Source organism: Corythoichthys intestinalis, chromosome 9 (assembly GCF_030265065.1).
Source record: "Corythoichthys intestinalis isolate RoL2023-P3 chromosome 9, ASM3026506v1, whole genome shotgun sequence".
NCBI classification, from domain to species: Eukaryota; Metazoa; Chordata; class Actinopteri; order Syngnathiformes; family Syngnathidae; genus Corythoichthys; species Corythoichthys intestinalis.
Window position 1 is genome coordinate 12,875,228 of NC_080403.1, and position 13,185 is coordinate 12,888,412.

Consider the following 13,185-nt stretch of genomic DNA (forward strand, 5'->3'; position numbering starts at 1 on the left):
AGTCAGGTACAGCTTGCCCTGCGCATATATTTCTGAAATGCTACCATGAAACATACGCTAGCATGCATGCTGGCGTGTGTGCATGCTAGCGTATGTTTTTGAACAGGCAGCAGAAGCAAAACTAAGTTTGGATGTGCATTATTGAAGTTTGTAACAGTGTATTGCATTACGTTTTGACCCATTATCCCCAAAACCATCAAATTAATCATATTTTGTATCCCATATAAAGAGTTCAGCCAAGTGGGCATGTTCTCCATCCAACGTGTCAGGTTCCCTCTCATTGTCAGAGTCAGACTCCTCGCCGTGCGGCTCTGTGTTAGTGTCTTTTGCGAAAGCTCTAACAACATCGCTAGCAGAAACGTTAGCCCAAGCATCCACAACTATCCATCCACAAATTGTGGTGTAACTCACCCGACGCTGCCTGCTAGTCTTGGTAAAGTTGTGTTCGCCATTGGACATTTATCGCTCACAGGCCACTTGCAACTTTATTTTGAATGCACTGTTTACACTGATGTGAGACACCAGAAACCAGTGATCTAGAACACACTTTAATAGGCTACAAGTTGAATCAGAGTCTGCACTCTGTTGGCAGCACTTTTGCAGTGCAGCATGCCAATATGAATTACAGATAGTGCAGCCACAGCACACTGACCCAACAAGAAGTATTGTGCTCCTCTCCTACATCTCATTTGGCACTGTGGAAAAATGCAACACTGAAGTGTTTATTGGTTAGACCTTGGTTGAACTTTAAACATGACCTGTCAAGATGTATCTCATGAAACTACAGGCTGGTGGCACTGATGCCTGAATAAGAGTAGATTTAAATGGAAGATCACCTGTTTACATGATGCAAAGCAATCTTTTTTCAACTGATTTCCATCTGGAGTTTGGCCACACCACAGCACTGAGACTGTTCTTATCAAAGTCTTAAATTATATTCGGCGGAACAATGACACAGCCAAATCATCTGTTCTGGTATTACTGGATCTCAGTGTCACATTTGACACTGTTAATCATAACATGCTACTCAACAGACTGGAACAGTGGATAGGGCTCACTGGCACTGTGCTTCAGTGGTTCAACTCTTATTCACAATGTCTCAAATAGAAAACATAAGTCTAAACAAACCAAAATCATGTATGAGGTTCCTCAAGGGTCCATTCTCGGACCACTTTTATTTAAAACCTATATGCTTCCTCTAGCTCAAATTATGGAAGGTCACAACATTTCCTACCACACTTATGCAGATGACATACAACTTTACATTCCAGTGTCACCCCATTAGACTATAGACCTTTACTCTCATTGAGGAATCAAATCAACTTATGCCAGAATTTTCCCCAGCTGAAGACAGATGTGATCTTTTTTGTCCCAAAAAAAGGAAAGGTCAGAAATTGGCGCACTCATTAGTACACTGTCGTTGACAGTTACGAATCAAGCTAGAGATCTGTGTAATTATTGACTCAGACGTGAACCTCGACTGCCATCTAAAGTTTTATCACTAAATCAATCAGCCTATTACCACCTTAAAAACATAACTGAAATTGAAGGGATTCCGTATTAAAAAAAACATGGAAAAATGTATCAATGCATTCATTTTAGGAGATTGGATTATTGCAATAGTGCATGTACAAGTTTAAAAAAAATAAAAAAAAATAAAATAAAATAAAAAATCGGGGTGCTCCAGCTAATCCAGAATACTGCTGCCGCAGTCCTCAAAAATACAAGAAAAATGAACTGTATTACCTTAGTCATTGCGCTATTTCCTATTTGTTTTTTGTTTTTTTACTGTGTCTTGGAGATTTTATTGTCTTTTTTAAATCCTTTTATTTATTTTATTGTTTTTATTTCTTAATTGTTTTTGTTGTGTTTCTTTCTGATTTTAATGTGATGTAAAGCACATTGAATTAACCTTGTGTTGAATTGTGCCATATAAATAAGTTGGCCCTGCCTTGCATGTAAGAGATAAGACCAGACATTGAATTGTTATTCAGGTGAGTGCATGTCCAAATGATTGGAAAATGATTTGTTTCCCAAACGTCACATTAGAGCTTTTAACCATTTTTCCAGTTTGGATCTTTTTCATGCCAACTGATATCTCTGTGAAAAAGTATTGACAGATGTGAATTAATCTTCAGAGCTGTTTAATTTTAACAATGTCTAATTAAAGTGCTAATTAGGTCTGTTGTGCCTCAAACGTGTCACACATGAAAGAGCCATCCTAAAGCTATGATGCATACATTTAATATATTTATTTTACAGTGACATTCATATTTAAATAACAGTACAATTACCATACATTGTTATCCAAAAGCGAGTTCTGATTATATGTGAGTTCTTGAAGCTGCGTAGTTAATCGATACGTGCTCATCTCCTCCTTAACCACTGAATTATTGCCTGGTCAAATGCAACCAGATTTTTTCTTCTATAATATTATATATAATTCACGCTCGACATACAGTATGTCATTCGAATGCATCACTTTGGCGAACTTATCCTTCGCTCTTTCAACTATATAATAGCTCTACTGCCATTGAGCGAGCTGCTTGGCTGCACAGTATATTCTATCAGGCTTTACACACTTAGTTTGAAGTATATTTTGGTTTGCCCTGACTGTTGACCGCGGAACCAAAATGTTTCTCAGTCTTTGCCTTTTCTTTCTTGACAAGATAAGGATGAGTGCAAAAGCTTTTTCAATTTTGACCGTTTCATACAACCACTGAACGATGAACACTCTGAAAAGTGACCATTTCTGGGAGGCGCTACAAAGAGTGCAGAGGATGCACTGTTGCCTGAAGAAATTTGTTACACTCACTCTTGAATGTCGGTAAAAAAAAAACAAAAAAACTGGTAGGTTATACATTGAGTAATATGGTACTAAACATTGCTATTCCTTTTGGTGGAGTGTTTGTTTTCATGAGATTTTTTTTAACCTTTAAAAATTAACAAAATGTTCTTTTAAAAATTGATCACATAATTACCGCTAATGCATCTGATTTATTTGCTGGCAGCATTCAATAGGTCACCTTTATCCTAATGCAAAGTGCAGCTGGTGGAAGTCAGCATGTCATGCATCAATAGATTAGCTGCTTCACAGTGTGTTCCTTTTGCAGTTTTATGCCAAAGCTCAAGGCCCCTGTCTGCATGCAGCTGCGCATTAGCAAACATTGGCAGTCTTCCTTCAAAAGCAAAACTGCTGCGTGATGTATAAAACGGTTAAAGAAAAATAGAATGTACAGGATGTGCCCACAAACCAATTTTGCCTTTTGAAACAGTTTGTCTCTTGTTGTCTGGGCTGTTTGGTCGATAAGCAGCAGGCAGACACAGTATGTAGAGGATTAAGAGCATTCAGCGAGACGTCTTTGGCTTGATGGATACACATTTCCTTGTAGGAATCTTGGCTATGACACATCAGAGGATCTGAGTGATTAAGACGATGGCATTCGAACATAAAGAGTGGGTGCGTAATGCTGTCTGTTGTACCCCGATGCGCAATAATGGTGACATCATGAAATGGGTTTATCATTGAATCAAATTACTCCCCCAACACATGCTTTCACATTATACTCTTTCTTATAGCATGTGTACAGTGTGTCAGACAAGGAAATGGGAGAAAAAACTGACAGATGTAGCAGTATCATGGCCCTCACAGTGCATCGCCTTCTCCATGTTAACGATATCCCGTGTATAAACACCCCTGCCATTCAATATGGACCCCACCCGCTGCTCACCATAGAACATCAAACCCTTCACAGCACCAATTGGAAGAAGAGCTGTAGGAGTATCTTTGATGTCAGATAGACCCCTTATATAGAGTATGAAATTCAGCCTATTTATGATAGAAATACAAAATATACTCTATATCAGAAGGTTGGAATATTTCCAGACATGTGGGTCATGCAGCAGTCCAATTAGTGGCCTCCTGCTAGCGTGAAATGAGGGCGATGGCACAGGAAAATCTTGTCCTCTTGTTGCTCTGACTCTAATGTTGCCAAACTATTAATCTAATAAATTGTGTTATTGTGCTTGTAGGTTGCATACAAATGCAGTGCATCTCAAGTATGTGTGTGTAAGGGAAAATAAAGAACCACGGGGCAGATATTGCTTTGGGATGTGATCAGGACAATCCAAACACTTTTAGGGATTATCTGAATTTGGAGGTGCTTGGTACCCATGGCCCCCAAACATACACAAAGAAGCACAAGCACAAAGGAGACTTGCCTGCAACTCATTTAGGCAGTTTGTTTCCTGAAGCGGAATCACTACTAATGAAAAGATGATTTAGGATTTCCCCTACAAAGATTGTGGCACACCGCCACACCAAAATAAAAGTCGCCACGCCTTGAAAATGAGATGTTTTTTTTTTTTTTTTTTTTTTTGAGGCTGTTTCAAGCTAGCGGCCTAGTGTGAAGGCAACCTATTCATTGTGTATTGTAATGTCAGTAACTAGGCGCAAGAGACTTGGGAGCTGTAGGAAGAATGGGAGAACAGGCGAGATAACGGTCGCATGTCGCAGCAGCCCGCTGTTATTTTTTATTCTTTTCTTTAATATTGTTGCCACAATAAAGTGGGTAGGCCAATACCGACTCCTCTCCTTCTTCCCCCCATACGGGGCATTTTGCTTCTGACTTTTTGGCGAAAGTAAGCGGTGGACAGCTATCTAGAACGGAATGGCAAGTTTGAATGAATCTGCACCTAGAGGCGGGGCCCAAAAAAGAGCCTTGCTCTATTTTTAGAGCACCGCCGCGCTAACTTCAACAACGCATCCAATAGTAGAGGGGCAGGCGTACTTATATCTGTGCTATCAGGCTGTTTCAGCAGATAGATATACGCAATCACAACTGACGATACCTAGGTAAATGCGCTTATTTCAAGTTTCGCGGGCTCTGGGACACTCGAGAAATGACTCTCATACCTTTCCTTGCTAAGCTAAATGGTACCTCAATTTTCGTTTGTGTGGAAATGTAGTTCACGAACAACAACAACAAAAAACTATTCACCTTCTCACCCAAACTAGCAAAACTCTTTACACAGCTATTACAATTTCCCCCTACACCTTGAAATGGGCCCGTTAACAGAAGGGCTATTATTGTTGTGGTAATGTGGTACGTATTGATTTCAATTTCAATTTATTCACACACATTCATATTCACAAAGTGTATATCATCTCATAATGCTGAGCTACGATCATGTGTGAGTCAGGTCTCCTTAAGAAGTTACTCAAAGCTTATAGCCAGGAGCCTGCGTACATTAAGACAATCATAAGATAAATTATAAGATGAGCAGAAAGGGTAAATTGTCGCATATTTTACTAACCTCATACAATAACATATTGACAAACAATAACATTAGACACTAAGTTCACACACCCACACACACAAAAGAAATACTTCCCTAGAAGAGGATAATTTATAACCTAGGTATGTTGTAATTTTTATATTTACTGATCAGAATGCTTTTTAGCATTGTTTTAAAGGTGGAGATGGATTTCAACACTTTAAGCTTGTTGTCGAGCTCATTCCAAATTAGGGCCAAATAAAAGGAAAAATAAGGACTGCGACATGTAAGTCGGACTATAGCTATGAGAAAAATAAGGTAGTATTATTAAGTAGGGTAATGTACGTACATGTATCGTACCTGAGAGCTACAACATTAGCCTGGCTAATGAAATATTTCAAATAGATCTTTGTTATGGTTCTTCTTGGGAAAAGAAAATCTCATTTGTCATGATATAACACAATTTCGTCGTGGCACGATATGGTGAGGCTGTCTGACTCCAATGCAGCCCACCAGCACAGCTTAAAAAAAACCTAGGGGAAACCCTGGAGGATGTAGAAATCCATAAATTGGTTCATTTTAAGATTCTCAATTGCTAAACAAAAAAAAAAAAAAAACTTATTCGTAAAGTGTCAGCCTTACTAACAAATTTAGCATATGTTGGTTTCTGTACCAGCAAACGCATTTTGTGTTACTATTTCCAGTTGGCCTACTTTAGATTTTGTATTGTAAATAAAACTAATTAATCATGTCCAGCAGACACGGTTGAGTGTTAGCTTCATTACGTATTTAAATTTTGCTTCATAACTAATTAAAGACTATCAGTTTTCTTTTCATAGTAGTATTTTAACCCTGTTGAAGCAATGCGAATACAGTGAGTTATGTTTATGTATTGAATGCCGTAGTTATTTATGTAGTATTTATGCAATAATAATAATAAATTAAGTACAAATGTTGTGTTGTTTAATGCCTTCAAAGGAATTCCATTACCATTATGATTTCTGCTACCAGTACTTTAGGTAGCACGCTTCATTATACTAAATCGTAGAAAAATCTAAAAAAATTTGAAGATGCACCTGTAAAGGAGAAAAAAGTGATAAAGGACTACAATTATTTTAAGAACTGTCAAAGTAAGCACATGGTTCATAGATTAACTTTTAGGCCATTCTCTCGCACGGCCCTACATTTATAATAGATCATGGTCTTAATGTAAAAATAAAACTACCGTAAGTCACCTGATCTTTAAACCATTCCACCTACATTTCCGTAGCCATCATGTTGACTCGTAAAATGCGGCTCACTGGGCATGTCAGTGCAGCCTGCCATATGACCTTCAAAAATCTAAAAGCTGAAAAGTTTTTATTTTGCACACACAATACAGCTTCGTTGCTTGTAATTTAAAAAGCCGAATGGGAATGCATGTGCTCAAGTTCAAGAACAAAATACCCAAATTTAGAGGCGGTCTGGAGCCCTGTATGTGTTAAAGGAAATGACTGTATTGACACCTTCATGCAGATCTTCAGTAACATCATTGTGTTCTTTGCCGTAGATGACAAGTTTTAAAGTTTTGTGCGTGTCAGTTTTGTGATTTTTGCCTTTAATCCCACTACTAACAAGCAGAACTTCCGATGGCTCTAACGTGACAGTCATGTTAATGGGGGCTTAAGTATTATGCTGATATGGTAGTGTAGTCAATAGTGTAGAGTTACACTATGAGTCCCAGCACTTGTAATTGGATAGCAGCCTCATAAAACGTGATTAGCATTAGCATCATCTCCAGAGGGTCTACTTTGATATTGCTGAGACTGCATAGCATAAAGCACACCCCCCACAAACCCACCACCACCACCAAAACACAGCACTCCGGTCCTGATTTTCAATGATTTCTCTCTCCCTTTCTATCAGGGTTGCTTGAACATTGAACACAGATAGAAATAAGATAAGGGGCAATGGCTATGGCAGCACACTGTGTGTCTGATGTCGACCATGTAATTGTCTGCCAATGCCTAAGCAACAAATCTTTTTGGATTTAAAAGTACCCTTGCCGGCAAGCGCCTTAAGTCTTTTTAAGGCATTCTTCATTATACATTACACCAGTTGATGTCTGTTAATAGGCAGGAATGAAATGAACTAAAGGAAAAAACAAAAGAATGGAGTTTAAGTCCATTTATTTGATTCGAATTGTGGGCAGATAATGTCCAATTCACATTTTTTCACTTTATTACATTACTCATTTTTTTGTTTTACTTAATTATTTTATTTTATCCAGGCATGTGCCGGTATGAGATTTTGACGGTATGCGCTAACCACAGGGAAAAACACCACGGTTTCACGGTATCACGGAATTCCAATTATAGCTCTAAACTGTTATTTTAAGATGTATGGGTTAAAACAATTGTTTCCCATTGAACAGGATTTTCTTATTCACAAATTATTTGCTAATTTGAACATTAATATAATGTTTAAATAAATAAAATAACAAAAAATAAATTCTAACTTATAGACTATAGCCACAGCTGAAGTTGCTCAAGATTAGATCAAGAACAAAAATATTTATTTGCCATTAAAAGTAAAAACACTTCTAAATAAACTTTTAAAAATATAGGCTACTGTTTATACATATATTGCAGGCACTGCTCCATCTCAATATTTTTAGAGACTTGCCCATTTTTCTACATATTTCTTTCTCAGTCCAAATTATGATTCAGCAATGAGAGCATGTTTACCTTTTCTGGGTTACGTTTGGAGCGGTGAGGTGAGAGGAAATTAGTTAGCCGTTTTGGCATGCTAACTAGCATCATTATCTGCTTTGTTAACAAGCTCACGTTATAGTATTTGTTTACCCATCACTAAACATGCTGAAGTCTTGTCACTGGTGGGAAACGTTCATGACAGTGTTTCCTTACCTTAAATTTTGTGTAAAGAGACTGATGTTGGTCACGTAACCCCCCCGCAAGTATATCTTGCACGTCAGCTGTCCTTCCTCCTTTAAATCGGCAGCAGTCAGTTTCTTTTCGGACAGTACTACTAGTACTAGTAATTGTTTTTTTTTGGTTTGTTTGTTTTGGGGGGGGGGGGGGGGGGGCTCAAGCTTTGCCACTTTCAGCTATTGTGTCAACTCTAGTCTGCAGCACAGACAGAATTGCATCACTGACAGATATAAAAACACTCAGGTGACTTGAAGTTCCGCTCTGAGACCCCCAATTTGGCCAAATTTCAAAATTGTCCGATATGCATGCGTGATACATCATTGGAAAGCTTAAAATCTCAATTTTCTGGAGGAAGAAAAATTTTGAACAACAATAAAAAAAAGCATTAAAAAAAAAAAAGTTTTTTTAAACAGCAAAACCTTATCTGGAGGTGAGCGCACGCAAGAGAAGGATTACAGATGCCATGACTTTAACGAGATATTATCACGCACTTACCTTGTTTCAATCCAAAAACTCCATGTAGCATGTATCACTGAGTGTCAAGACACAAGTGTGAATGGCCACAGCTGGATTTTTGGGGGATTTTATGGGTAAAACATGGTAATATAGCAAGGGTCGCGATGCAGAAATCGCAGACATTAAGGAGTGGTCAAGATTTTCTTTTTCATATATTTACCGTTTTAAACGTTTTTTTTTTTTCCAATTTTTTTTTTGTTTGGATCAATTATTTATCATCTAACACAGGGTTCACTAAATCCGGACCTCGGTGCCACTCTTCCTGTCGTGTTTTCCATGTGTCCCTCCTCCAACACACCTGAATCAAAATAATCATGATCAATATCAGGCTTCTGGAGAGGTTGCTGATGACATAATCATTTGATTCAGGTGTGTTAGGGGAGAGAGACGTGGAACCGGGGCACCGAGGTCCGGATTGAGTGAACCCTGATCTAACATATTGGAGAAACATATTGGAGTAACAAAAAATACAATTAAGTGATAATTATTAGGTAGATATCCGTGACTTTTTTACTGACGCCCTTTTTTTCATTGTGATATAATTTGTTCAAAAGTTTAAAATATGTGAGTGAAAATTTTTCTAAAGTTGTTGTTGTTTTTTTTGTTTTTTTTTTAAACGAAATATGAGACATCAATTAATGATTCTAAGCTAAAAACAACAGACATTTTGAATAATAAATATAATTATTTACCTTCATTTGATGGCTGGGTTGCACGACGTCTGTAATCGGGGGTTTTCAGGGTAAAACAGACAAATAAAAAAAGTTCAGGGACTTATTGCGCCATGAATCTGCTATGGCAGCATACTGTATAAACATATATTTCTATCAAACACAACAGTTTTTTTAGCTTACAATACAGCAGTTTCTTTTAAAGAGGCGTGCAAGAGCAGAAACCGCTTTTTCAGTCTTGTCTCTGAAAAAGCAGTTTCTGCTCTTGCACGCCTCTCTGTTTTCTGCCATATATATAATATACACATGAGTTTAAAATAAAGACAATGCTGGTATACTGTTTTCTATAAAACAACAAAAATGATTTAAATGGACAAGAATCCTACAAAGTATCTCATAATGAGTCAAAAATATTTTTTCGACCAGATCATGTGACACGCACCTTAGAGACGGTTACTTGCTTTGCTTAGCCAAAACTACACAAAGAAGGCAAGATGGATAGTTGGAATTTTTGTTTCATGTTTCCCCCCCTCCCCTCCCACAAAAGTCAAACTCTGCATATGATTTTATGTCCATTTTGATTTGTTTTTTTTTTCTAAAGTGATATACAAATATTACAATAATCGTCTTGAAGTGTAGTATTGGGATTAATAGGGATCGAATCGAATTGTCACCTGTGAATCGTGATACAAATCGTATCGCCAGATATGAGGCAATACACACCCCTAGTAACCATTAAATTACTTGGTTTTTCAGCAAGTTTTCAGGATGTCTTTGTGTCTTTGTGCTCATGTGTGTAAGCTGTACAAGCTTATAATGTGAATCCAAACACTAGGCCTCGCCTTAGTGCGCTGTCTCCATCTGCGGTATTTTAGATTGACTCTTGTTAATTCCACTGACACACGCAAACCTGACACATTTGAAAGAGGATAATTTGTGATGTTGTGAGCAGCCCACACTACATTCACCACTAATCAAAGTGGCTCTTCTCATTCCCTTTATACCTTACGTGGTGTTCTAGGCTGCTTCTAATGTACTAGTAGATGTAGTCGACTCAGTTTTTAAGAGAAACATGTCATTCTTGGTCTCTTTTGTGACTTTCTTGGGCATCATACTTTTTCCAATACAACACTGGAATTGAAACAGTTGAGCACACCAACCGTCATAGTATGCATATTTTGGACATTCTTGAAAATAGTAATAATAAGGTTTTGTTTTTTTTTAAAGAAATTTATTTAAACCACTTTTTTTCAAAATAATTATGCTCAAAGGATTTTCAAGAAACTTTCTAAGTAGTTAAAAAATGAGAATAACTTAAAAGTTGCAATGTAAGGAGGGTCATTGTTTTTTGTATGAGCTTTTTTCAATCATCGCCATTGTTCTTATATTATACAGTGAATATGACCTGTATATTAAAAATGTAGCAAATATTTATAATATCCTGGTTTATTTTCCCATTTTCTCAGGAAAGACCAGCACCTGCTATCCTCTGTGAACTGCTGGTATCTGGTGCTGAACCAGACAAGACGGGAAAGTCGTGACCATGCCACACTTAGTGACATCTACACCAACAACGTCATACTGCGCTTGGCTCAAATAAGTGAGGATGTCATCCGCCTCTTTAAGAAGGTCAGTGGGACAAGTATTCTGGTTGAGCCTCACATTTCATTATAAGAATAGAGTAAGACGTTTATTAGTCCCACAATGGAGGGATTCCAGGTGTCTCACAATAACTTGCCCTTGTGATGCTACATTTGCAAAAGATCATGGCCTTATCACCTCCTGGTCTAGATGATTATATTTCCAATGTTTACAGATGGATCAATGTACCCGGTAGGCTTTGTAGGTAACTACATCCACCATGTGCTGTTTCTGAGGCAGAGATGACCTCCATGCAGTCATTTTGTTTTGCTGCTTTGATTGACATTGGTGTTCTTTTAGGATGCCGACATTCTCATCAATTATTCAGTTTTAAAATAATAGAAGAATTTGGTTTCCTATGAAATCAAAGATGATTAATCAAGCAATTCTGGCAAAAGTGCATGACAGTGCTGTTGTTTATGTCACTTCCTATCAGTAAGCCTAATTGCTCTGTTGGACAACACAATCACAGAGTGTACGGCCTAGCAAAACCTGGTGTTAGTCACGTGCATAAGGATATAGATAGCAGAAGGGCATATGATTGCTTGATATCCAGTTTCAGTACAAATACAATGGAATCATTCCAGCTGGTAAATTCAAGTTCAATCTTGGTTTAAACATTTTGCCCCCCACCAAATTCCACTTTCTACCTGTGCGCTTTGCTCAACTGCATTCCAAAAGATGCAATACATTTATATTCTAATCAATACGTGGTGGTCCACATCATCCGCTCAGCTCCGGCCCGGATCCGCTTTAGTCCGTCCTGTCCGGTGCGTCAAAACAGGAACAAAATCTATTTTCTGGTCAGTCAACCTGAAACTGGAATAAGTGCTGCCGTTTAGCATGCACCAAACAGAAAATATAACGGTAGCAAATCCGGTCTTTCAAAGTAAATAATGGATATAAAAATATGAATGAATGAATGGGACCATCGAAAACATGCTTAGAAAATTCCACTCAAATGGATCTACATGAACTCTGCTTTACAATATATATACGTGGCAAATTAGTACCCCCAAAAAGTTTATACTCACGGTTTCCAGTCATTTGTTAATAATTAGCACTTTTGTGTTGGTCTTTTTTTTTTTTAATTTTAAATTTATTTAAACGGCGGAGTAGGATTTGCAGCGCGTGAAGCGGTTTTAGGTCATGTGCACCAATAGGAAACGAGTCCTACAAGTAATGAATATTATATTCAGCAACGTCCTTGGATGGACCCTGCAGAGAAAGCCATCGTCTGACGCAGGCTCTGTAAATTTGCCACTGTTTTTGCGAAAATTCCTGCACGTCTTCGCCCTGGAAAGATGAGGGATGCATATACTAGCATTGTTTTGATGCCTTTTGACTAAATTTGGAATGCAGTTTCCTTATTTTTTGTTCATTTTCGCTCATGTCGGGGCTGCATGCGGTCGACGCCATGTTGTTTTATTATCTGTAACCACGGCAACAGGACTTGTCTCCTAACGGTTGACTGGAAACCGTGAGTATAAACTGTTTTTGGGTACTAATTAGCAACGTGTACATATTATAAAGCAGAGTTCATGTAGATCCACTTGAGTGGAACTAACCAACACAATCTCGCCCAGCCAATACAGCCTAATAGGTCATTTGCATTGAATGTACAGTGCTTGTGTATCTCCAAACAGTAAGATATTTATTTTTAAATGACTAAAGGAAATGACAGTCTTCCTAAAACTATGGCGGCATCACTAGGAATACTGTCGACGCCGCAATGATGTGTTTTGGCCCATATAGACAAGTTTCCTGAGCAAAAATTGGGCGGCGCCAATTTTGACATTTTCTGCCCGGACCTATGGTTTAGACAGAACACCATGAATTCGGTTGAAGTAGACAAAGTTTTAAACTGTCGTATCAAACCAGAGGAAACCATGGAATCTCCAAAAATGGATTCAGCATGACGTAGATGAGACCTTCTGTGCTGTGCTTGGTTGTGTGAACTACTGGAGGCACCTATAGACTATATGCTTGGAAGTGGAATGTTTTGAACAGCGTCCAGCTTCAAAGCGCTAGTGTGGATCTACCTCGCTATACGCCTTAAATCGAGCAGACAATAATTTAAGGATGTGCTTTAAAGCTAAAGGATCCACCTAAAATATTGCATGTTTGTACGCCGGCCACTTGAGTGACCA

General features: G+C 38.1%; 1 protein-coding gene across 3 annotated transcripts in view; it reads left to right on the forward strand.

Annotated features, from left to right (window-relative positions):
• The window catches only part of srgap3 (SLIT-ROBO Rho GTPase activating protein 3), a 140,314-nt gene that overhangs the window by 38,124 nt on the left and 89,005 nt on the right, over positions 1-13,185 (forward strand). For all 3 annotated transcript variants that reach the window (XM_057846139.1, XM_057846137.1, XM_057846140.1), the window contains one exon: positions 10,861-11,023. In XM_057846139.1, the coding sequence (XP_057702122.1) occupies positions 10,861-11,023 (163 nt within the window). The remainder of the gene's footprint in view (positions 1-10,860; positions 11,024-13,185) is intronic.